General features: G+C 30.8%; 1 protein-coding gene across 1 annotated transcript; it reads left to right on the top strand.

Annotated features, from left to right (window-relative positions):
- Window positions 1-27837, top strand: LOC129235176 (eukaryotic initiation factor 4A-I-like). Its single transcript, XM_054868865.1, has 10 exons — window positions 1-65; window positions 2736-2820; window positions 7509-7641; window positions 8025-8164; window positions 13292-13457; window positions 13551-13660; window positions 23407-23550; window positions 23637-23774; window positions 25310-25479; window positions 27054-27837. The coding sequence occupies exons 1-10, from the start codon at window positions 43-45 to the stop codon at window positions 27196-27198; spliced, it is 1254 nt and encodes a 417-aa protein (XP_054724840.1). The 5' UTR covers window positions 1-42; the 3' UTR covers window positions 27199-27837.

The raw sequence follows: 27837 nt of genomic DNA, 5'->3' as shown, positions 1-27837 counted from the left end.
CTTAATTCTTTCCTTTTTACCAGTGAACCAAAAAAGTTTGCCATGTCTACGTACGACGGTAATCGGTAAATGCTTTACACTATTAATAAATGTATTTTTATAGTTTTATATTTGTGTAAATATTGTTTGTACGTTTTTGTGCTTGATTCATATTACGAATCTTGTTTAGATGAGTACTTAATGTAATGTCTAATTTGTGCTACGTCCATGTTGAATAGTATGAAACATGGCTGACGGACGTTACCCTTTGTCAGTAGCACGTGTGTTTTCTCTTCAAAATTGTGATACTTTCATCTTCTTTTGCTTAAATTAAAGAAGTGGAGGTTAGATACTATTAAAACAATCATTTATTTTTAATGGAGTTAAATTAATGTGCAATGTATGTGATCCATTACATTGCGTAATGAAGTAGTATTGAATAGGCTTAAGTATATTTCTGTCCTTAATAGTGTGTACGTAAATCAACTACAATAATTTTTTCCCCGCCCTTGTCGCTTACATAAATGTGTAAACAAGTTCAATTACCTGCCTTCATGTTTAAAAGATAGCCGTTCATGTCTAAAATTTATGTCGCATTTTATAATTTTCAGCGATTACTAAAAGTGCAAAAAAAATTCGATTTCTTTAAACGAGCTTATGTGCTACTCAATATTTTGTGCCATGCCTGTGACTTTCTTACTGATTTAAATCATGATCAGTTAAGTATACACCCAGGCAAAATTAATGAAGCAGATTTTCATCAATTGTTATTCATACAATTGATGGTTTTATTTGCTTCAACAATCCTTAAAATTCCGTTTGGAACTAATATTTTTAGCACATCCAATGTTTTTCTTTGTGTTCACAACATCTTTCTGTGTGTAAATTTCGTTCAAATGTTAATTTTTTGAAAAAAAAGTTATGAAACCTATTTTCGCGTCAATATCTTTTACGGTATACCACATTTATTCATTTCTTGCATGGGTTTAATTTATGCAAGCCAATTTGATTATTTAATTGATAAAAGTACACATGACAACCTAGCAGGAATTTCAAATTATTTCCTTGCATAATCTAGGAAAGGATAAATTATCTGCATTATATGGCAAATTTTGCACACACAGAAGCTTTGTTAAGATTTAAAGGTTCTAGTTGAGTATAAATGAATAATATATGCATGTGATGTAAAATCCATCAGTAAAAAGTCTTATCTTCAGGTTCTGAAGATGACTGTTTTGAGTTTTTTACAGTTAAATAAGCTTAACTTGTAACGTGTATGAGAACTGACAATTAAAATGGGCCCACATGTTAAAATTTATAAAATTAATAATTATAAAAAAACTGAAAATATTTATGTTCTGCATGTAAGTGTTGCATAAAAAGATATAAAATAAGATTAAATTAACCAATATTTGTTGTTTTTTTTATGCTGAGCTAATGAAAAAGAACTTTGAAAAGAAAGAAAAGCTATGTCATGTTTGTATTATGGTGGAACAGCCCGGTAGCAGAACTTGGTGGCCGCACTTATGTATACATGGCATTTCAATATATTTAGCCCTCCTGCATTTCTCAACCCTATTTTTCGAAATAGGTTGGTAGTTGGTATACTTGCTTGCAACTTAAATTGACTGAGATGTCACGATGCGCGGATGAAAAGAAGAGTTCAATAGATAAAATGTCACACTAGCGAATAAGAAGACATCGCCACCTGTCTACGAGCTGCTATTGGCTGATGAGTTAGTTCAAGTTGATAAAATGCTCCGTCCTGCTTCACTGGTAAAATTGAAAATATTTAACAATTCGCAGAAAATTTTTGCGAGGGTTTATCTAATCTGATTTTTAAAGCGAAGAGCGTAATTTCACCCGAATATTGGACAAGGTGCTAAGAACTATTTCCTTCACTTAGCCGCAGCTCATTTCTCCATTGTCAAGTAAGCTTGCAGGCGAGTAGAACTTGCATTGACTTTGGTACCCCCCAACTCTTCCCGCGGTGGTGCTATGCATGTCGCTTTTAATACTCTTCTTTTATCTTTAAGCCTATTGATGACTCATATATTGCTCAATCAGGGTTGTTTGGTTTAAACAGTTTTTTTTTTAATATGGGGGGGGGGCGGTCTAAATTGTTTTTTTTTCCTTAAGGTTTCCATAAAATTACATATGATTGCAAGGTGTAAAATCCAACTAATGCAAAGTGACCAGTGATGTATATTTAAACTTTTTTGCCAATAGTAATGCAAATTTGCTAAATATTTTTTTTTTTCTTAAATCATCACAACTTTTTTTTTCAATACATAAATATAAGGCAGACCGACTATATTTTTAAAAAATTAGATAAGATAAAGAAAAAATCCAAGTAGCTTGTCTTTCTTTATTCTTTTTTTTTTTCCCTTTCATTTCTTTTAAATTTCAAAATAGCCCAAAAGCATATTTCAGCCAAAACTTCGTTTTATACCTTATTTACATAGTTACTTGATTTTAGAGAAAAATCATGTATCATTTGAGCAAGTAATTATGTACAAATGTGAATCTTAAACATTCGAATGACTTTCCGAAAAACCTGATTTAAACCTTTTTTATTTCTTTTAATCTTTTTTTTTACCAACCCTGTATTATATCCTCATTTAGTCTTATTTTCCAAGGCTTAACCACTAAATTTAGGAACAATATTCCAGAATTGAATTTGGTTTATGACCACATTTATAAATAATGAATTCATATTAGATTTTTAAAAAAAAATGTTTGACTGCATTTTATAGAAATGGACCTGATTTTGAACGTAACGGAGAAAGAGATCGAGATTATGATGGCCCACCAGGAATGGATGCCAATGGTATTATTGAAGTAAGTTTCCTTTCTTTTTAAATTTTTCTTTTAGAGTTAAGTATGAAAAATATAACATTTTAAAAGTAGCTTTTTACAACGAAGGGCGTTGCTGACGCACTCTTTTATGTAATAACAAAGAAGATGCAGAATATATTACAAGTAGAGACGTACCTAGCAACTTGGCAACTATTTGGTACTCAGCCAAATTTTGATCATATACTCGGTCAATAAATACCGAGTAGTTGTAAAAAAGTTGAATATTGTTCAAGATAGATTTTACAATTAATAAAAAAGTGTAAGCATATAATATACCACAATCATTTACAAGTCAAATTTAAATTTTGAGAATAATGAAGTTTGTTATGCTTCAATGGAATAAATCTTTATTTTAATGTCTTTGAAGTTAATAAAAATTATTTATTGAAAATGGGGCAAAAAAGGTAATTATAGAAACGATGAAATTTTCATGTTAAATGAATTATTGCTACAAACAAAAACTATAAGAAATATGAAAATACCTTTGCTTAAAAAATTAGCAGATAAAACAACGTTACAAGTACAAATGTGCAGGAACACTGCAGACACGTATTTTGCTGTAACAAGGAATGCCTTTTTCTATGCACAAAATGTGAGCTTATGGATTTAAAGACATCCGACAAGGTGAAATTTTTGTCGGATGTCCTTATATTCATTAGCTCACATTTTATGCCCTGAAAGAAAAAACGTTCCTTGTGACACAGAAACTTGTATCGGCAGTGTTCCTGCACACTTGTGCTTTAAATGTTTTAATTATTTAAAAAATTATTTATGTTTGGTGGACTAGAATTGTAATAGATTGATATAATTTGTTTTAATTCCAACTTGATTATTCATACCTTTTATTGATTTGTTTGTTTTTAATTTTAAAAATAATGTTTTGTAAAATTTTTGACACAAACAAAATTTTTTAAATAATGCATAATTAAATTTCTGCCAGGATTTTGTTTTAAAAACTATTATATAGACATGGAGGTCTTCACTACTGTTTCAATGTGTTCAAAATTCATCACGTGTGTGCCAGTGGTTCTTAAAACATAATTAGTACTCTCGAACTCTGTACTCGGCCAAAGTGTTACTCGGTACGTCTCTAATTACAAGCACAAAAGCAATATTTCCTTGCATCAACTCTCCTATCATATACTTTCTGTGTTGGGTTTTTGACTTGACATGTGTCAAACTAGACACTCGGAAATAGTGACATGGTTGTCAGATACTCATTATTGACAATGTTTAATTAAACATATAAGATTTCCTCATGTAGAAAAATTATTGAACTCTAATTGGCACATATCAATCAAATTAAAAATTAAGTTAAAAATTCGTAATTCTGTAAAAATAGTAAAAGAATATTTTATTTGTTTAATGCAGTTTTTAACTTCTGTTTACATTTTTGAATAACTAACTAAAACAATTAGTTTTTCCCTCTGCATTGGGGTGGTCCAAGATTTCAAAAGTGAAACTTTTTTGAGTCTTACCCTTTCATTTGGTTCCAATACATTAGAAAATGAAAGGGACAAAATTTTAATTGATTAATATTTAGAGGTAGCTCAAAGCAGATGAAGTTTGCAATATTGCCGAATATCAGTATATATTGACAAAGGAACAAACTAAGCATAAATATGATTTCTTTTTGCATTTACAGAAATTAATTACACTGTAAAATTTATACTTTTAAGTGCAGTTTCAACGTTTCATTAGCCATTACATATATTCTATAAATATACAAATGTTTTTCGTAAGATGGGGGTTGCAGTTTATATAATTCTGCACAATTCTTGGTGATTCACAAAAAGTTGTGTTTTGCCGATATACTATATCCAATATTTATGTTGTAAATATATTTCGATATTTTTTCAATTACATGGTATTTTCAAAATAAAAGTATATTAATCATAGTAATATTGTTCATTTATTATTAAAAATAACTAAACATTTATATACTATATTTTTATGATGTATAATACACCATTAGTATAACAAAGTAATATATTCCTTTTTTACTTGTATTTTATATTTATAAAATTAACAATAATGTAACAATTTTAATTCATATTAAAAGTACCTAATTAAATATTAAACACTGCTCAGAAAAAAAGAAAATGTCTTATGACTCTGCACTTACTAATGCATATTATTTATTTCTGAATCATATAACTAAAAATAGCTAACAGAAAAAAGGAGTAAAACAGCTAATGCTAAATTAACTTCATTGACATTGATAGAAATGTGAAATGAAATATTAGATATAAATAATGCAGGAAACATTAATTTATAATTATAATGTAAGAAAATAAAGAGTAATTTGAGGATGCATTTAGTATTTAGAAGACATTAGTTTGCTAATTGAAAAATATCATATTTTCAAACCCTGGCTTTGACCGAAGATAGAAGCATCAATAACTGGCAAAGCAATAGCACCTGTTTTACTGGTACAAAAAATTAAGAAATAATTTTTTTCTGGTGTTTCAACATTACAGTATGGAATTGATTATTGGTGGCATTTTTAACAAATGCATAGGGTTCTTCTCTAACAGATTCTAGGCCTGTTGGGAGTTCATTGATAAGGGTAATTGTATTGCAAGACTGAATAATAAGAAAAAGTGACTAATATAAAGGACAATCAGTAAAAAAAAATTTAGTTGACTCTTACTTAAAAGCTGATAATTGAGAATTTCTTGAACTGATTTTAATAGTTCAGTATAAAACCCCTTCTCTGGCTTTATAGCAGTTTACACATGTTAGCTAAGATTTATAGAGGAGATTAAATTCAATATCACCATGCTTGCTTCCTCTCTTGAATTGTGAATCTTTTTTTCCCTTTTTCTTATTATATTGGGACAAAAAAGCAAAATCCTTTGGTCTATTTTCGCAATTTTAATAGGATTTTCACATTTCGTGAAAAATGCGACCATAGCGAAAACCCTGCAAAAAACTTGCCACTCCCACTCATGAATTTCAGTCTAGTTGAAATCAAATTGATTCAAACCAGTAAAATTATATTACTAAAATATTAAGTTAATAAAAATGTACCAGATTTATTAAGATTTTTGAAAATATAAATTGATGTGAAAACTGTTTTTAAAGATATGTAGTACCACAATGAAAAATCGAAATTAAGAAGATTTGATGTAAAATCTTGCAAAAATCAGAAATTGTTGCAAGCTGCTGTAATGTAAGATTTTTTTCTCCCTTAACTTAAAAAGCTTTTTGATTCTATCAGCTTATTTAAATGTAATATATTTGAGCCTTTTAAATCATTTGCACTCATTTTATTCCTATTGTGCTCTTAATTGAATTTGAGCAAATTTTAAACTGGAGAAGGCAGGTCGAAAAGAATCTTTGAAATTTTACATGCCCTGCCATGCATGTTTGTCTAAAAAATACATGCCTGAATAAAAAATTTACATGCTCGGTTTTATTGCACAATAACAACAAATATTATCGTATAGCATTAATCAGAAAAAAATTTGACAGCTTTATATCTAATACAAGAATTATGAAATGGAAATAGAAGTTTAAATAGTACATTTTTAGTCACCATTAAGATTACGAATGCTTAATTGAAAATTATAATTACATGCCCGGGGCATGTCGAGTAGGATAATTCTCAAGCCTTGGGAGAAGGTAGTGAGTACATAAAAAAGTTTTACTTCTATCCATTTCTGAAAGCTGGCAAGTATGAAGTAATGTGATATTGCCAAATAAGTAGTTTCCATGATATTTCACCAAACTTGGCAGTAAATATTATTATTGAAATACAGTTGAAGCATGTTGCCAATTGAAAGAGTCTTGGGTATACAATAGGGAAGTTGCAACCTATTAAATGTTCATATTTTGGCTATTGGATATTGTTAATTGACCCTCAAAACTTAAAAATTCCCCATCGCCGAATTTTAAAACACCGTGGTTGATTTTTAATGAATTTTTAAAAATCCACTCGCAAAAGTGCGCTCTTCTGAAACGTCACGAGCTACGTTACAGGGCGCGAATGGGCAGCCTTCCGCCGAAGATCCCTTGTTTTCGCTAGGAACATTTTGAGCGCGCTGATATTTTTATTTTTTTGGTAATTCAATAATCCTTTTGTACACACTATGGAGGCCGGATTCGTTAAAGCACAATCTAAATAATCTTCCTCATGTAGCATCAATGAGGATATTCGAATATTTCCGAGAGGATGAGAGGTTTAATGTTCCAGAAACGCGAAGAGTTAAATGCGAGGAGATAGCCTTTTACGTTTCGTCTTCGAAGTCGAATGCGTGACCTTCGGCTTCTCCCCTACCGGAAGGCGCATGACGTCACTTCCTATGCCATTTGACGTCACAAGAGCTTGAACTTTAAAAATTAATTAAAAAAAAACTACTTATCGTATCGCAAAAAAATTTTCACCTATGATGTTCATACATGTTACTCTATCATATAAAAATAAAATTGAAAAATCGAAAACTTCCCTATTGTGATGAATCCATTATATTAATGCTGTTCTACGCAGAGGCCATAAATTTACAAAAAAGACTTTCTGTCAAAAATCAATTTTGTCTGTATGTTACAAAATTTTCTTATATACTACTGGTCATTCATATATTACTACCCATTCAGTTCTTTGCAGACATTATTTTCATCTTGCTTTTTCTAGTAAAGATTCTAGATATTGTTCATATTCATTTCAGAGTAACTATGATGTTGTTGTTGACAACTTTGATAACATGAACCTACATGAAGAATTACTTCGGGGTATTTATGCTTATGGTTTTGAAAAACCTTCTGCTATCCAGCAAAGAGCAATTATTCCATGTGTCAAAGGTAATTTTTTTTACATGAATTGTGCTGTAATTAATTATCTTGTTAATAGTTTTTACAGGATGGGTATATATTAAAAAAAATTATTTTAAACTTAAATTCCTTAGAGATACATTAATAATTAATTGTTAATGAATTCAAGAGTATTAGCTGGTTTTCCCTTGGTTTATCTACATCCTGAATTTGTCATGGTTTTGTTTAACTAATTGTACAATTACTTCCAATTTGACTTCTTATCTCAAAGTTTCCTTTAGTTTTTTTGAAGAATCTAAATTTTCATATAAATTATCACAAAATCTGCTTTTGTTAGTATGCTTAAGTTACCATTTCAGTTTAATGTTTGTTAAAATGTACATCAAGTACAAGATTTTAATTCTATATTATAGGTCTTGATGTCATTGCTCAAGCCCAGTCTGGTACTGGAAAAACAGCTACCTTCTCTATCGCTATTTTACAGCAAATAGATACATCTCTAAGAGAATGCCAGGCATTGATATTAGCACCAACTAGAGAATTAGCACAGCAGGTAATTGTTTTTGCAGTTTTTTTTTTTTTTACTGAAATAAAGTTTAATTGGGAGTAAACAATGAACATACAAAATCATCAAATGTTTAAATTTGCATATCTTGTAAAATATGAGAGGGTGGCTTTTGTGAGGCATATGAATTTGATCATCCCAAATGATTCTCCCAGATTTTTTTTTTTTTTTTTCTTTTTTTCTAATCTGTCACCTTGTTGTTCTGTTGTGGGACGATGGAGAGCAGTATCTGCAGAATAAGTTTTTGAAATATTTAAAGAAGCGTGTTTTGGATTCCATGCTAGCAATAGGGAAATTTTAGTTTTTTCATTTTCTGCAGAAACCAAGTAAGTTAATTGTACGGTAATGCTCAAGTACAATAGAATACAAGAATTTTTTTAAATAAAAGTTTTTGCAGGTATTGTTGCCTTTCCTTGGCAGTGGAGTGAAATCCTGGTTCAACGAGCTTCAAGGAATCGCAAATTTTGTTTATGAAATTCAAGCAATGTAATGGAAATTAAAATGGAACTGAAGATTTACTTTGTTGAAATGGATGTTTTGTTATATTGGTATTCGTAGTAACAGGATTTCACTATTACTCATCCAGGCTAGAGGTGGGCGATGTCGTTCTTTTTAATGATTCGGTCATCAGAGGATTGTTCATTCTTTTGATCCGTTCATTCAACTTGTTCATTTGAATGACTTCGTTCACGGAAAAAAAGTTGCATGTCATCTCTCTTCACAACATACTTAAGTAAATTCAAAACATTTCGTTAGATCGGTAATATTCTTTTGAAGGAAAAATAACTCGTCTAAAAGAAAGAAAATATGCCTATGAAAAATGAATAAAAAAAAAACTTTATAGGTTTATACCAGGGTTGGGTTTTTTGCCGGGACAGTGGAAAAAACCGGCAAAAACCTAATTGCAAATAAAGTAGCATTATAGTGTTAATCAAGAAATAGTGACAATATAATATAAATAATGCACTTTAATATTTTAAATATGTCTCTTCATGTTACTTCTTTATAAGGTGAAAAATAACTAAAAAACAAATGTTGAGATTGCAAAACTTAAGATTTTAAATGTTTGCTAAAACAATTTTTTCGGAATGAGCCAATTCCTTCAATGCTAAAACAAAGAATGTTTACTTAAGCTTAGTAAATTAATAAAAAGATTGAATTCTAATTATATATATATATATACATATATTTAATTAATCACTTTTTTTTATCCCACTAAGATTTTTAAGCTATTTAATTAATAACAGAGTATTTACTTGAATATAGAAAAATATTAACTTTTCCTCACTAAAGAAATAATGCATTTTTTCTCACTTACTGGGAAAATGGATAGCCAAGAGAAGAATTAAAAAAGAAAAAAAAAGCTGATCAATATGTGCATTCTATATTCACTCTACTTTTTAGTAATACTAGCTCACTCTACAGAAAATGGCAAAGCCTTTTATCAAAGTCTTTTCATGCTTTTACTTTTATATAAAAGGAAAAAAAACTGTCCGTAAGTTGTTAACACAAAATCCATTTTTGCCACTTTGGCAAAAACCTATTTTTGCCGGCCGGTAAAAACCGTGGTTTTTTCCATGGTTTTTTCCGCCCCCGGCAAAAACTTGCCAACCCTGGTTTATACGTATAAAGCTATAATTCATTTTGTAAGATATTTCTCATTTGCCGAATGGTAAGATATGTTTTCCACTCCAAAAACTGCAAGTTCCATGTCAGCATGTCAAAGGATTAAGTTATTAATTTTTTCCAGCTACAGCACTGTATATATACAATACTAGCATTGCCTGGGTCAGTAATAATTATGAGAAATATTCGCTACTTTCAGTTGCTTTTAGCTTTAACTGAAAGACTTCAAAACACCGCTTTGACATGATTAAAATCGAGCTTCTTTATACCCATAAAAGTAAAATAGCAATAAATATGAAGAACAAATTAGTATTCTTTTAGAAACGAATTTCTAACATTCAAACATGTACAAATTTGAGGAATTTCCAAAATATGAAATTTCACTTGTTCGAACAGATTTATCAGGTTTTTTTTTTCTTTGATAAATAACTTTTCTATATGGCAAGTGAAGTACAAACTGTTTAAAAAAAGTGACTGCCTGTAATCCCCTACTCTTGCTTTAGTTATTTTGTGAAATTTCAATTATTGTGAGTTCTTACTGAAAATTAAAATGTTACCAAATTTGTGGTAATCGTTTGGGATACATTAGATAAGGCTCCCCCAACCTTCTTTGCAAAACTCTGTTACTAATTTTCGTTAAAGATATATTGTCGCCAAATACTGAAATACTTCTGGTGAACATAAAATAATACTAAACATTTTCATTTGAAATGTTTTCAAAATAAGTAATAAAATTTGGCGATTGTTTGCAATCATGCAAAAAGAAAAATTGATGGAAGTTTTTGTGCTGGTTATGGATTTGCCTAATTTAGTTGGAGGATTATTTTACATTTTAACATTAAACCTGAAATTTTTAAAGAATCTTAATGGTGATATTCTGGTTACATGGTGGAAACAGAGAAACAGTAGTCTTAAGCTTCAAAAACAGCAACAATTGAAAAAATTGCGAACTGCCTTAGCTATTGAAATCTTCCCGAAAAAAAGTTAGGGGAGATTCCTGTTGGTCTATTGGATAATGGGTAAGTGTCCAATCAACACAAATAAATAAAAAGCCATTGTTTGCATCAATATTCAAATGGAAAATAATCTGCCAAATCCATTTATTATTTGTCAATCTTGTGTACAAATGTTGTCTTGTGTTACTTAGAGTCGACTTGAGAAAAGCCTTGAACAGTCAGACGAAATGCAGAAGTATTCAATAACACTACAACTGTAGCTATCGACTGGGTGTTGGGGTTGAGGAAAGCCTTCAAACATGGAACTAAAATGCTTATAACTGCTTTTTTATTCCACTTAGAAATTTCAAACAGATGCCATTTTCTGCAGAAAAATCTGAGCTTTTGATGGACATATAATGTTAATATTTGCAGGTATTTTTTCACCCACATATTAGAGAATTAATATCAAAATCACGTTTTATTACCACCCGATGGGTTGTTTCGCCCCCCTCAACGGGACTAAGACTACCCTGTGTGTTATTCTGCTGCATAAGCTATATTATTGTGAAGTTTAATTGAAATCCATTCAGTAGTTTTTGCGTGAAAGAGTAAAACATCCACACATATATAATAGTAAGGTTAACAATAGACAATGTATAACGAAAAAAGTAACAACCAATATATTGGTTGTTCTGTGAGAGTAACCGGAGAGTTCCGGATAACTTAATTTTAAAAATATTAGAGCTTCAAAATTTTTCCACAGTACCAGAACAAAAAAAAAAAATTCTCTAAATGGGGGGAAAATCACACAATAATAATCCTAAAAAATCTCTTGATATTGAATGTAAAATAAGTGACTTGGAAGTCTCCAAGCAAGTTAAAAACAAAACCAAATCAATATAGATGGTACTTGATGGGGCTGTTTTAGAAGAGAAAAGGATAGCCAGAAAAGTGATAAAAGGTGTTTTTAGAAATAATATTGATGACAGAAAGCGTAAGAAGGATTTTAGCAGGTGCGTGGGACAGGAAATAGACTGACCAAACATTTGTTAGTAGCTCGAACAAGTTACACAAAACATTACAAATGGATACATTAGGAAATTGCAAATGAACTGCAACAATTAAAGAAAAATGATGAATAAAGCAGAAAATAAAGAAGTTCGAATGAATATGTGGTACTGTGCTGAGAAAAAATTTGAGATTGATTGCGAGTTAAAAATTAGAAGATGAAACCAATTTTTAAAAAAAAATTAGATGTATCAAGGGCATCAATACAATGTTTCAAACTGCTCACCGTTCAAAAGAACGGTCGTTCATTTTTTAAGTGAAAGAACGGATCCGTTCATTTTAAGGATTTGTTCTTTTTGACCCGTTTGTTCATGAACGACACATCCCTAATCCAGACCAGCTCCTCTACCTGATACAGTGCAAAAAAATTGTAAAATGGTAAAGAGAATTTAAAACCTTAGTAATTAGAATATCAAAATAAGTACCAATTTAATAATTTGAATATTTATGATGGTACGAGTTTTAAAGGTGTAAAGAGTTTTAATTCATGAACCTCTATAAATTTTTGTAATATGAATGGACCCTAGTTTGAGAGGAAGCGTTAGGTTTCCTATATGGGAAAATCTGCTGTATAGAAATGCTCATAATATTATAAGTTATGTGTATATTTTCATACATTTTATATTAAAAGATAGCAATGATCTTGATCTAGTGTTGCCTGCTTTTATTTTTCAGTCTGCGGTGGCTTGTGCAACCTGCTAGTGAGGGGTTGGTGTTTTTAAAACACTGCTTTATATCAAGGTCAAGGTTTGTTGCAAAGTGAATAAATGGAATTTATTTTAATCCAAATTAAGTTAAAAAATATAAACTTCATTTAAAGAAAAAAAACCTCACTAGTAGCGCAAACATTTCTAAATCATTAAACTTTAATATTTATAAAGAAAATTAAAGCAGTCCCTAAATATTAGTCTATTCTGGACAAAAGCTGCAAATATGCATCAGCACCAGATGCACTTCAGAGCCAAACAACGCATCCTTAAGATGCAGCAAATCCATGCAGCTTTGTCCTTTTGAAACGAAATAAGTAGGCACTTTATCTAATCATATTGTTGGCTTTTCCTTCAATAAAACTTGTAACCAATTGGGAAAAAGATTTTTGCAAAAAAAAAGAAAAAATACTGTGCTTCCCTAGGCTTGCTTATATTGCAGATAGCAGCAAAAAATACGAAGTTAAAAGCAAGTCAAGTACCACTATGTAACCAGCATATTAATTTTCTCAGTCATATCTATTCAGGTATCAGTATTATGTACTGGGGAACCTCAAAATTTGTCACATGACAGGAGGGGGGTGCATTGATTTGCTAAAATTAGAACTAACTTTGAAAAATTTTCGCAAATGGAGTTTGGTGTTAGTCTACAGGTATATATTGTCTGGGTTTGCTCGTGTGTGTTAAGATATGTTAGCTCTCTGATAATAAAATTTGTTTTGTGTTTCTTTTGTGTGTGTTACAATGTTTGAAGTGAATTATTTTTTAATTTCAAGATTCAAAAAGTGGTAATTGCTTTGGGTGATTATATGGGCGCCCAGTGCCATGCTTGTATCGGAGGTACGAATGTCAGAGAAGATATTCGAAAGCTTGAAACGGGTGTTCATGTTGTTGTTGGAACTCCAGGAAGGGTATTCGACATGATTAACAGAAAAGCCTTAAGTATGTTATTTTTACAATTTTTTGGCCTTAAATTTGAATCATTTATGGGATTGAACACATTCAGTTTCTTTTTTTCTCCCTTCATTTTTACAGGGACAGATCATATAAGGATATTTGTTCTAGATGAAGCTGATGAAATGTTGTCCAGAGGGTTCAAAGATCAAATTTATGATGTTTTTAGGACACTTAATTCTAGCATTCAGGTTGGTTCTTTTCCTTGTTCTGTTTAACATGCTGAGTGTTAAGAATTGTAATCAATATGCTTGTACAGTAAAAGTTGGCCACTTGTGGTGCCCTACTGAATTAACTTATAGAGATTGATTTATGTGACATAAGACTAATTCTGTATCTGAAAGAAGTGGTCTACTTTACAGGTTTTACTGTACTATTTTTATTCATGTATTTTGCATTTGGTTAGAAAAAAATGCAGAATGATGAAGAAAATTAGGGCGGTCTGAAAAGTAATGTTGATTTAATATTTCTGACTGCAAATATAACCTTGAAGTTTCAGGATGTCCAACCTTTTGTATACCTTGCCTGATTTAAATACAGTGAAATTTTGTTGTGACAGAATCGTCTTAAAACTTCTGTATTTTTGTAAAATGTGTTATTTTGCAAATCTACTCTAATACAATTAAATCTGCAAGATTTACCCTTACTGTTAATAATTATGCTCATTATTTATTCAATGAAAACAAAGAGGAAAATATTGAACAAAGACCTTTTATTCATTGGTCGTCTTCACAAAAATTGTTGTTTTCTTTTATTCTTTATTCAACTGATTTGGTCTCAGAGGACATTACAATCTTATTTATGAATGCCACTTATTGAAATATGTTGGACCCCCTTACAAATTCGCAGGGTGCCTAACATTTAGTAGAAATTAACTACACATGAATAAATACAGACTACTGTTGTCGCACATCAGCTTATATTTCAGCGTTAGCAGATTTCCGCCTTGAATGACTCTGTTTCGAAAGTACAAACTGAGTTTTCATGTTAAAGACTGGTGAAAGTAGTTTTTTAATTTCCGAAAACAGCATTAAGTAAAAAATATTCTATTTGATATTGAGAAAAACATTTATTTTTATCTTTCAATGTTGGTCATGACTTTCTTGGTATGAAGAAAATACTTTACAAATAGCAGTATGATTAAAATGTGATCCGGATCTCTGATTTCCTGATGATTCGTGTTTTATGACTGCTAAACAGTTTTGTTTAATATTAGATCTCCTTATTAAAAAAAAAAAAAACGGTGAAATTTTGCCTGTGATTGTCGTACTGCTAGGATGGCCAATAGATTGCAGAATCATTTCATGTTGATCTGCAACCTACTAATTACATGACTAAGTTAAAGTTATATATGTTGTCTGAAAATTTTTGTAATCATCCGTAATGATGTTTTTACATTAAAATACAAGTTCCTTGGTACTTTTGATAACTTAACAGTATGATGTTACTGTTCCGGGCCTCTGATTTTGTGATGTTTGGCTTTACTGACTGTTTCAAAAGGATTGAATATTTTAAGGTTTCTTTAAGACACAAAAACACTTCAAACATAAACATTTGTTGCTCTGTTTTAAACTATTAAACTCTGATAGGAGATGCCTATTCAGTGTTCTAGGTCCATATGTTTGCAAAAAATCTGACATAGCTTCAGATTCAACTACAGCATTTGGCGGCGGTGATCTCAGGCTTTTGTCTCTTGCTATAGCAGTTAAAAGCAATGAGAAGGTGAAGGTATGCAGAATGATGTTATAAAATTAGGGCGGGCTGAAGAATAATGCTGATTTAATGTTTCTGACTGCATAGATAAATTTGATTTTATTGGTATTAATTTTTGAAAAATACCAATATAATAGTATACCTGATATAATGACATTTTATGTACACATCACTGGTACAATTTTGTGTTTTGGTATCCGACAGAAATATTTTGCTTTAATTTTTTTCTTTTTATGGTTTAAATTAAATGCTTTACGAATAGCCGTATGATTGAAATGTGATCCGGATCTCTGATTCCCTGATGATTAGTTTTGTGACTGCTAAAAAGTTTTGTTTAGTGTTAGATTTCCTTGTGTTAATATATGTTAAAGAGTTGAAATTTGTCTATGATTGCTGTGTTGGAGGGATGACCAATAGGTTGATAATGATTTCATGTTGACCTGCAATCAACTATATTTCAACCTGCTATAGCAGTTAAAAACAATTAAGAAGGTGGAATAAGCTCGAAAGTTTTGAAGTATGCAGAATGATGTTATAAAATTAGGGCGGGCTGAAGAATGATGCTGATTTAATATTTCTGACTGCATGCAAGCATTTCATTTTAAAGGGATTTAATTTTTGAGAGATGTTGTCCAAACATAAGTAATGGCATCTTTTGTTGGTAAGTTACACGTCACTGGTACAATTTTTGTAAAATTTGAGTAACCGACAAAATCTTTTGTCATTCCTCTCTCTTTTTTGGTTTGAATGAAATGCATTATAAATTTAGAATAATTAAAATGTGATCGGGATCTCTGATTACCTAATTATTTGTTTTATGACTGCTAGAAAGCTTGTGTTGATTTTGATGTATTTGAAAGACTCAGCAGAAATAAGCAATAGGTTAATTGCAGAATGATGTTATAAAATTAGGGCGGGCTGAAGAATGATGCTGATTTAATATTTCTGACTGCATAAATAAATTTCAATTTAAAACGATTTAATTAATAAAATCTTATACGAACATAAGTAATGGCATCTTTTGTTGGTAAGTTACACGTCACTGGTACAATTTTTGTAAAATTTGAGTAACCGACAAAATCTTTTGTCATTCCTCTTTTTTTTGGTTTGAATGAAATGCATTATAAATAGCAGTATGATTTAAATGTGATCCGGATCTCTGATTACCTGATGATCTGTGTTTTATGACTGATAAAAAGCTTGTGTAACTGTAATATTTCAAAAACTTGGAAAATTGTTTACATGATTGCAGCATTGTAGAAATAGCCAATATGTTAATTGCAAATTGATGTCATAAAATCAGGGTGAGCTGAAGAATAATGCTGCTTTAATATCTCTGACTGCATGGATAATTTTCATTTTAAAAGGATTCACTGATATTTTAGTGTGACAGAAAATCTTTGCTTTAATTTTGTTTTGGTATGAATTAAATGCTTAATAAATAGTTGTTTAAGTGTGATCTAGAGGGGGTTTTGTAGTTATGGTTAATGCCTGAATGCATAGCATCTGTCATAAAAAATTCTTGAACCTTTGAAGCAATATGGCACAAACCGTATATTCATACAACAATTTGTTACTTTTCTATGGAATTTTAAAGAGCTTATTACTTTTAGAACATTCTGTATGATGCTGATTCAACATTTCTGTATAGATTTCTTGTTTAGTTTTACACATGGAGGCTAAGCAGTATGATGAAAAAATTAGGGCGGTCTTAAATATCCGTGCTGATTTTTGTTTCTGACTGCTTAGAAAATGTTTATTAGACTGTCATCGAGTTATTTCAGTTTCATTATGTTTTCAACATTTACAATAAAATAACACTTCACCAAAATAATTATTTTTAAATGAAAGGTTTTTTTAAGTTTTTCAGTAACTAGATTTTTTTGACAAAATTGAAAATTCCAATTTAAAATTGTAAAAAGATATGGCAGTATGATGATATAATTAGGGCGGTCTTATTCGTCAGTGCTGATTTTTGGTTCTGACTGCTTGACACTACAAAATAAGTTTGGCTGTCCGTGATGAAGTTTTAGTTTAATTATATTCTCAACATAAACTATATATACATATTTCAAAAAGCACTTTATCAACTTGAGTAATTTGAATTAAGTTCATGTTCTTCTTTAAAAGCACCATAATGTCATTGTTGGATTTTGGTTGTCAGAAAAGAAGTAAATAGAAGTAATGCTTGATTTGTGGGTGAGGTGCTTAAGTTCCTGAATGCAGCTCAATATTAAGCATACATACTTTAAAAAGGACTGCTGCTAGTATCAAGCATTCAGAGACGAGATTTTCATCCGAGTACCAATTAGTCAACTGATTATCCTCAAGTCTATCAACAATCAGAAACATGTATTTTCGCAAAAAAAAAAGCAAATACCAATAGCTATTTTCTTTCTTTTTTCTTTTTGGTCAAAAATTTTAATTTAGGTTGTTTCTTCATTGTACATACACTTATTTGTTGATTTTAAGTTCTGTATTGCGCATAAATACCTTATTTGTCCCTCATTTTAGCCTTTTTGTCTTTTATCCACGTCACTTGTTCCATCCAATTCCACGTATCATCGTGAGTTTGCTGTGTTCCTATTTTTAAGAAAATCTAATTTTTTCCCTTCCTATAGTTCTATAGTGAAAAAAAAAAAAAAAAAAATACTGCTACATGTAGATTACTGTTGAATTAAGTGTTTGCTGAGAAAATTCTTCAAAGGTAGAATTTCCAACTTAACCTGTCATTTATTAAATCATAAAGGTATAGCAGTATGATGAAAAAATTAGGGCGGTCTGATCTTTCAGTGCTGATTCTTGTTTCTGACTGCTTTGTGCAAAATTTGTTGAACTGTCATTAAGTCATTTGATTTTTTTTTTTTTTTTTTTCAACATTTACATTAAAAGGCACTTTTCCAATGTAATTGATTTGTAATAAAAAGTTAAAATGAACATTATTTGACATGATTAATAAAAGATTTATTCTTCTTTAAAAGCACCATAATACCATTATTGGATTTTTGGTTGTCGGAATAGAAGTAAATTAAAGTAATGCTTGATTTGTGGGTGAGGTGCTTACATTCCTGAAAGCAGCTCAATATTAAGCATACATATATTATGCCCTAGTGAAGAAATCAGGGATGAAAATCTTTAGACATATCTATTTATTGATTATTCCTACATTCTAGAAGTTCTGTTTGGACTTGTTTATCTTTCTACAAGATTTGTAAAGCTACTGCTAAAAAAGTAATAAGGGATTAAATTTTGTCACTAGCAGCAGTGACTTAAATTTTTTTTTTGCTAAAAACATGGCAGCATGATGAAAAAATTAGGGTGGTCTGTTTTATTAGTGCTGATTTTTTGTTCTGACTTATGTATAAATTTTATTTTGGCTGCCATTAGCTAATTTAAGTTAAATTATCTTTTCATTATTTCATGGTTGAATTTTCGGTTGTCAGAAAAGAAGTAAATTAAAATGCTTAATTTGTGGCTTAGGTGATATGTTCCTGAAAGCTGCTCAGTATTACTCTTACATATATTAAAAATTACCCTAGTGAAGAAATTGAATGAAATTGACGTATATACTCAGAGATTATTCCTACTTTTAAGAAATTCTGGTTTAACTTGTTTACCTTTCTGTAATACAAGATTTGTAAAGCTACTACTAAATGCTTATAGAATGATAAGAAATTATGTTTTAAATATGATAGTCTTCCCACAAGTGGCAGTGGCTTAAATAAATTTTTTTTTTTTTAAACATGGCAGGGGGGATGATTTGAGCAAGCACGATTGCTTATTGCTTTCATTTGACTGTTTTGATGTCCTATGATTTTATTTTCCCTCTGCAGCATCACCGTAAGCCGGCTCCTCACAATGCTGCTCCTATAGCGAAAAGTCTCCAGGTTGCATCCATATCCAACACACACGCACATACATACATAACTACGCACATACACACACAACTACCCACACATTCATGCCTGCACACAGGCACAAACACACATGCCTACACACATATACATACCCCTACACACAAACACATACCCCCGCACGCACAAACACACACGCCTACATACACACTTGTGATTGCGAAAAATATAATTTGAATTCAGGATGACAAAATTCAAATTATATTATTTTTTTTTTTTTCCTGACTGTTATGTATAAATTTTGTTTTGGCTGCCATTAGGTCATTTAAGTTGAGTTTCATTACTTAGCAATAAAAAAAGTTTAATATAATTTGAAATAATAATGAAAGATTATTCTTCTTTAAAAGCGCCATAATGTCATAGTTGAATTTTTGGTTGTCGAAAAAGAAGTAAATTAAAATGGCTTAATTGTGGGTGAGGTGCTTATGTTCCTGAAAGCAGCTCAATATTAAGCATACATGCATAAAAAATTAATATTTTAAATCTTAAAGCAATCATGGTTGAGATTCTACTTTTGAGAATATGTTTGGAGTTTATGACCTTCCTGTAATTCCGTAATATGTGTTTACAGAGAGAGGAGGTATTAAGTGTTAACAAGATTAGTTTATTTTTGAATCATTGGGGAATTGTCGTATATACTTGCATAAAAGTCGAACCCCCTCCCCCTACTTTTAGGAGGAAAATCAAGTGGGGGGGAAACAATTTTCAGGGGGGAAAAGAAAATTTTGCCGCTAATTTTGGACGTAAACTTCAAAAAGCTGGGTAGAATGAAATGTTTTTGAACATTTTTATGTTAAAAACCGTCCGATATCCCCAAAACGGATCATTTCTTCATTGGCCTTTTTTTTTTCAATGGTCTTGAATTCAGTCAGACCATGTAATATTGTAGTCAAATGTGTAAGCAATTTCTTCTTTAAAATTTGCTTTAAAGGGTTGGTCTAAAATCGAAAAAATGACCACTTTTGGGGGTTAAGAATCGTTTAGGAAAATTTTTGTAAATTCTATCCAGCTGAAATGTTGACCCCCTAACTTTTGACCTCATTTTTTTGCACTAATTTCTCAACTGATATGCAAGTATATACAGTAAGCTAATTATTGTTTGATTTAGCAGTGTTGATTTTTAGTATAGTTTTGCTTGTACAAATTACGTTTACCTGTCATGGGATAATTTAACCAAATCTCCCCTTGGTATGTTGATTAAAATATATATTTAGCTTAATTGAATGTTGAATTTTAGGAGGCCTTCGCTAGTGGTTATTTTCTTTCATAGAAAATTTTCCAATTATTTTATAGGCCTAATAAAAAACCTTAGTTTATTCAAAGGGCTTGATTCTATTCAAGTTCTTCAGTCCGTGCTGAGAAACATCAACAAAGCATATCATCAATCTTAATGAGGTTGTTAAATTAGGGTTTTTTTTTTTTTTTTACTGCAGTTCTAATATGCATTTGTTTATGTTGTGCTAAATGTATTTTTTGGTTAATGTCCTCAGATGTGTTTCTTTAACTTCATATTACATTATCTATGTGTCTATATTTTGGGACAGCATAGATACTGCTTGAGTTTTCTTTTTTCTTCAAAATAAAATAAATATTAGTGTATAAAAGTTTCAAAACATCCAGTTCCTTTTTTTCCCCTCCATGTTCCGATGATGCTTTTTTTCTAAATACGTACAAAGCATGGAAATATGCTGGGTTAGCTAAATTAGTAATTAGTTTAAGTAATTCTAAAAATTGACAGTAAAAGAAAGCTCAGTTTACTTTTTTAAAGGGACTGTATGAAAAAGCTTATACAATAAAATGAAATAAAAAAAACACAATAGGTATACATTAATGCAGATTCTGCAGTCGAATCCAAAAGAAACGTGTAAACGATGCTTCACTGTTATGCTTTCTTCACCAGTCCAGGGCTTGTAAATAAACATATAAATATGATTTACATTGAAAATAGTAGAAATTGGAATTGAATTATGTTTGCAAAACTTGTTAGTTTCAATCAAGTTTATTTTTATTTAATTTGCATCATCGAAGGAGTGTACTAAAGAGACCTGCTACTCATTACTCAATGGGGATGAATAATAATTAACTGAATGAGATAATTTGTTATATATCACAATTTAGTGTGTTTAACTATTTTGGAGCACTTTTGATGGAAGATAAATAAAATGTTTTACTTTTTTAACTTCCAAGTTATGGATTCAACCTTTATTTTTATTTTAAAAGTTCTTTTTTAATTTAAAAATGTTCGTTATTTTCAGTATGTACAACAGGGGTGTGTTTCAAAAGAAAAAAAACTTTTTACGCTAGTGTCAACGACCAAAATTTGCCCTTACTCTCAATAACCGGGTACCCATGTTGAATTTCAAAGATTAGAGAGCAAGATTTGAATTTTTTTTTTTTTTTTTTGACACCTTTTCTATTTAATAGAAATGTTTTCTTCTACCCTCATCTTGGGAAATGTGTGTAGCTTGTTTTTACCAAAAAACAAAATGGCTTTTTGTTTTTCCAACATTTTTTATATTTACATTACACGCTAAATGGTCCCTTAGAAAAAGTGTTTCTCCAGTTTTTATTTGTAATACTGGATGTATTAGGTCTTAGGCTTTGATATTTCATAGTGATTTCATTTATACCAGTAATGTTCAACTTACAAATCACATGGAGCCCGCAAAGCTCATACATGAGACCCGTTGCATTGAAAAAAATTATCTGTAATTTTTATCCTCACTGTCATTTGCTCAACCTTTGCTGTCTGACATTCATAGGTATACTCAAAAAAAAATCATATATTCCAACTAAAATATTACTGTATACATATTGAGAGATACGAAGTTCCCAATAGACGATGTAATAATAGGTTTGTACATTAACAAAAAGGAAAAAAAGCTGTAATATTGTTTTCCAATTCACATCATAACAAAAGCAACTCTGGAGCAACCAAAAGTCACAACTATTTTGTTTTTATAACAAAACAGAATCTGATGTTGACATGATTGATCAAATGTTTCGATAATTTCGAAGCTTTTGATCGAATGATAATAAACAAAGGGTGCAATACCCTCTAAAAGATAAAAATATATTAATCCATATTATGAGTACACTTAATTTCATTTGAAACCTTAATTATATCTATAAATGTTATTGGAATAAACGTCAATAATGCAAAAAGTTTCTTTGCATCTAAGATCTGCAGTGTGACTAGTATGTGATATGCAATGTTTTTCCAAGTGTTTATATATTTTTACAGTATGAAATTTTGGGGGCATGGGAAGCGAGTTCAATGCACGAAGAAAATAAGTAAAAAAATTGAAAAACAAATCTTTCTCCCAAAAAAAACAGGATTTTTTAAAAAAAAATTCTTTTTTTTTGGGGGGGGGAGGGCGGAGGGATACTTGCTTGGAGTGTCCCAACTTGCCACAAATGTTCATGCTTTTGGACTATACACTTCTCTAATCCTTCAGAAGAATAGTAATGATGAATAAAATGCTGTTTTTCTTAGCAAGTATAAGTAATTGCTATGAAAACGACGGGTGCTGAAAACAGAATACAATTAGGGGGTGCAATATAAAGGAGTATGATGGGGGAAAACTGGTCATATTTTGATTCAAGGGCTCATTTTACATGAGAATCATCAAAAATGATGTCAGAAGCATTTTGAAGGGGTATTTTGATGTGAAGTGTAATGAGTACCCAATTATTGAATATAGGTATAAAAATTTTAAATGCTAAAACACTCCCCCCAAAACTTTTCCTGAAAACACGGTTACAACTTTTTTTAGTTCACATTCATGTAAATAACAAGGATTAAAAGCAATTTTACCAAGGCCTAGTTAAAAAGGGTAAAACTTTTGATTAAAGTCGCAAAAAGGTATCGGGGTACCCAGTTATTAACGCCAGGGTTAAAAGCGTCTCTCTTCCCTATGATTTTTGTATGCATATTTGAAGAGTTTTGGAAAATTTCACTGCCTTCAAGAAATTTTACTTTTGTCCACCTTTATCCCTGATGTACAGTGAAACACGTTAACATCAAAATGGTTTAAGTAATATAGCAGTCCAAGCAGTATACTGTGAAATTTAATATTCATTTAACATGAAAATTATTTTGGTACCTTAAGCTTTGTGGTAAAAGTTTTCCACTGTACAGTGACTTTTCCTGTGACTGCATCTAGATTTTAATTCAATGTTGTTGCAATATCAGTGTGACTAAAATGTGATCGAAATCTCTTTGGTGATTTTACAGCTAAAATATCAGACTGTTTCTATGACTTCCTTGAAATTAAGTTCAGGGTTTAATTGTGTATTAATCCCATTAGGTAATTTTGTTATCAGCTACTATGCCTGCTGATGTGCTGGATGTAACAAAGCAATTTATGCGAGATCCTATTCGTATCTTAGTCAAGAAGGAAGAGCTTACTCTTGAAGGTATTAAACAGTTCTACATTGCTGTTGATCGAGAGGTAATTATTTTTCTATTCTTTTTTTTTTTTTTTTTTTTTTACTGTTTCATTGTGAACGGTTTATCATATAATGTGTTTCTCTTCAGGAATGGAAGCTTGACACACTATGTGATTTGTATGAGACTTTAACAATTACTCAAGCTGTAATTTTCTGCAACACAAGAAGGAAAGTGGATTGGTTAACAGACAAAATGAGAAGCAAGGATTTCACAGTATCTGCCTTGGTAAGAATATAATTGAAGGGCTTGTGTCAGGAATGTGATATGCCACATGACATGAATTCTCATTAGGCCAATTTCCAACTTGTAAAAATATTTGTAGAATTTTTCAAAAGTATTATACTCTATATTCTGCAATACAAAAACCAGATATGTTTTTCTCCAAGTGACATAATCCATTGTCATGTTTATTTCAATTTTAGTTATGAGATACAAAAATTTTGAGCGGAAAGTCACTTTGTGGCCTGTTGCACAATTTCTGAACTGGAGCCTTCAATTTAACTGATTAAATACTACTCAAATCAAGACAATAATTAACGCTTGAAATGTAATCTGCCGTGTGCAGGTAAAGGGCAGTAACTGCGAATTTTTCATTTTTCTGCATTTTTGTCATCTATTTTATGTTATCTTTATCGTACAAGCTCGTTTATTTGGTTTCCGTTGAAAAAAAGGCACAAAAAAGACGTCTAATTCCAACCTTTCCCCATAGTTAGTATTGAATCCAAAATGCGTTTCTTCAAATATCTCCAACTCATTTCTGCAGATACTGCCCTTTACCTGCACACGGCAGTAATGTTCGTTTTATGCTTCGTAACATTTAATAAGGTTTAAAAATACTTCAATTAGCTGATCGTTTTTGTTAATTATTCCAATATTAACATTGTCTCTTGAACAGGAGAAGTTTTTGTTTGCGCTTCATTAGCAGTTTGGTTTGAAATTTACGATAAAACTGATTAAATTTGATCTTGTTAGTTCCTCTTATTCGTTTTCGCTTTTTTTCCTTCAAAATTATTTATAATTCTAATTGTGTAAATATCTCGAAGTATATTTCAATTTATTAAGCTTTACCTCTCTGCAAAATTTAGGGCATACATACATAATTTCAAAACATTATCAAGTATCAAGTCAACAAACCAATACTGGTGACAACAAATTACTATTTATGTTTTCAAGAAAAAGTTTTTGTCAAAATTTAGTTAAGTTTAGACAAATGTGTTTTTTTTTAAATCAAAAGTTTTACTTGAATATGGTTGGAATAAAATTTTCACAGGACAAATGCATTCAAAATACACTCGAATTTAACTTTCACAAAAGGGAAGTGGGGGGGAAAAACAGAAAACTTGGTGCTCGAAAGCGCACGAAATTGCGATTCATCTCACCATCTAGTAATGACAGTATCATTTTGAAATCTTTTTGCTACTTTTGTTTAATGATATTCTATTAGTTCATGCTTTTGAAGCTAAATTTTTACATCAATAGATTGATTTTGGTTCTGTATCATGGAAAAAGAAATATACATTTAAAATAAAGTAGATATTTAATAAGTTAAAATTGGAAATTCTTTGGTTTAAACAACTTATTTTCAGCTAATACCGAAAATACAGATATTTAACCTCAGTAAATATCGGTATTGCAAAGTTGCTCAAAATACCGGTATTACAATCCCTAGATATAACTAAACTGGAAATTGACATTTACAAAATACATATTTCTCACATCTGTGTTATGATTTTTGTTTCATTTTGTTGCCTTGTTTTCAGCATGGGGACATGGATCAAAAAGAAAGAGATGTAATCATGCGTGAATTTAGATCTGGATCTAGTCGTGTTTTGATTACAACAGATATTTTAGCTAGAGGAATTGATGTGCAGCAAGTATCCTTGGTTATAAATTATGATCTTCCAACCAACAGAGAAAATTACATTCACAGGTACGTTTTCTGAACTGTTAAACTAACCGCTACTTTCAATTTCTAGTTACGATAAATCCTTTGCAACACTTGTGCAAGTTTTTCTATGAAATGTTAGTTGCACAAATTTAGTTTTAACTTCAGAGATGAGATTTTTTTTTTTGTTACCGTTATTCCAGCTTTCTTGGCTGGTTTTCCTCCTTTCTTGCCACTTTCAGACTTCAGCTTCACAGTGCTCCTAATTTTATTTAAAAGACTAGAATGATTAATTTTTCTCAATTTTTGGTCCCTATTTCTCACTTTGTACCCCCCCCCCCCTCAAATCTTAATCCAGCACGATCTTTTTCCTTCATGCGGGCAAAACTGTTATTTTGAGCTAAGCCTACATGATGGAATACTCTCGCTGGTATTGCTTCTCAGAGGCTGCTAAGTTGCATTTATTATTTTCCGCATCTTCGAGTTAAATCCCCAAAGTTTTCCAAATATTATGCACTATACAGCTTCAGCAAAATTGGAAGTTTATTTTAAATGAAGTCTAAAAGTTACATCACAAAGGTAAGTGACACTCTAAGAAGATTTCACAATTAATTCTGAAAATGTTCACCAATGCAATTAAAAGTCACATCAGTTATTGGGGGCGAGGGGATACCAATGCTACGAACTCCACTGCTTGCAACACCAAAATACATGTTTGCATTTTTTGTTTGCTACTTAAGTTATAAAACTACTGAATTTACTGTACAAGTATCTTTAAAACATCCAAATTAAGTTCTCAGTAAATAATAGCTTGAAAGATTTTTTTCAAGAAAGGAAAATTTACAAAAACTGACAACGAAGAGGGTTTATTTATAAATATTTACACAATACAGAGAACATCATTAATTGTATTCATATTCTTAGTCTTCTACTTCCATATTGGATTTTAGCATCATATCTCAAAACACTAATTAAGAGGCTTTTTACAAACCCAGTCTTTTCTAAAATTGTTTTGAATGAATTAAAAGGTAGAAAAAACATTTCCAGAGATGCTGATGATGCAGGACATCACTGAAACTTCCAATAATTGTAGAAATTCTGCAGCTATTCTAGTTTTACTTAAATTCTTCCACCACAGTGCTGGTGACATAGTGTTCGTAATGCCTTCGGAGAAGAATCTTCAGAAAAGGGGGATCTTCGGGCTTGAACTGTATTGAGTACTTTGGATTTAAAGTCTGCAAATATTCCCGAGCAGATTCCCCCTGATATTCTACATCTTCCATATTGTTATCTCCCATTGATTTATGCATCGAAACAGTAATATGCTGTGTGATGCAGCTTTTTTTTAAGCAGCAAAAATTCAGTTCTTAAGCAGTAATATATAGTCAAGCATGTAGTAAAAGTCTTATGCATACCTTTTTCCACAATGCAAAATTCCGACTTACACAAGGGATCTTAGGATGCATCCCTTGCTCAAGTCGAGACGCGACTGTTCAATATTGCCCTTGCTGATGTGTTAAATGATGAAATTGATATTATTGGACTTGAATGATTTTTTTAGTTAGTATGACAGTTTTTATGAAAATTAGTATTTTATAACTTCATATTTTCTCTTTAAGGATTGGACGAGGAGGACGATTTGGTCGCAAAGGTGTGGCTATCAATTTTATTACTGAAGAAGATAAAAGATCTCTTCGTGATATAGAACAATTTTACAACACACAAATAGAAGAGATGCCTTTAAATGTAGCAGACTTAATCTGAAGTTACTTTTCATTAGTGTATGAAAATTGGGTGCATGCTTGCTGTGCTCAAATTCTGGATCATGACACTCTTCAAATGAAAAAAAAAGAAAAGTTAACCACCTTTTTGAACAATTTATATGAATTACCAAATGCTGATAATTTTTTTTGTTAAGTTTGAGTCTTTATGATGGTAATACAGTACATACTGCTTGGGTATCTTCCAGTATTTTAGTAGCTACTCATTACAGATGTATTGAACCTTTTTTTTTCTTGTATCATTTCATCATAAAGATTCAAGGTTTAAAACCTGAAAATCGTTTTGTGTATAGATTAACATATTTATTTCATGGAAAAACAATTAATTAAATCTATTTAGGCAGCAAATACTCTTTTCGCCTTTTTCGTACTTCCAGTATAGTTTCTGTTTACGGCATTACCAATTTATAATACTTTTGGGTAATACTTAATTTCATGTACACAATTCTGTTTTTGACTCGAATGTATTTTATTTTCTCCATTTGGTGCCTGTTCTGATGTGGGCTGAGCACATTTCAGTGCAGAATGGTAACCTTAATCAGTATGTTAAGTGCTTTCCTTTGTAATATTGGAAAATATGTAATAAAGATAATTGATTAAATATTTTTTATTTATATCTAAA

This window comes from Uloborus diversus, chromosome 2, assembly GCF_026930045.1.
Source record: "Uloborus diversus isolate 005 chromosome 2, Udiv.v.3.1, whole genome shotgun sequence".
Classification (NCBI taxonomy): domain Eukaryota; kingdom Metazoa; phylum Arthropoda; class Arachnida; order Araneae; family Uloboridae; genus Uloborus; species Uloborus diversus.
This window is presented reverse-complemented; position numbering and strand designations above follow the sequence as displayed.

Excerpts from the sequence above, each read along its gene's own strand:
- LOC129235176 (XM_054868865.1), top strand. The coding sequence starts at position 43 with ATGTCTACGTACGACGGTAATCG. Across the intron at positions 2,821-7,508 it reads ATGCCAATGGTATTATTGAA|AGTAACTATGATGTTGTTGT; the intron begins GTAAGTTTCCTT and ends TATTCATTTCAG. Across the intron at positions 23,775-25,309 it reads ATTTCACAGTATCTGCCTTG|CATGGGGACATGGATCAAAA; the intron begins GTAAGAATATAA and ends CCTTGTTTTCAG.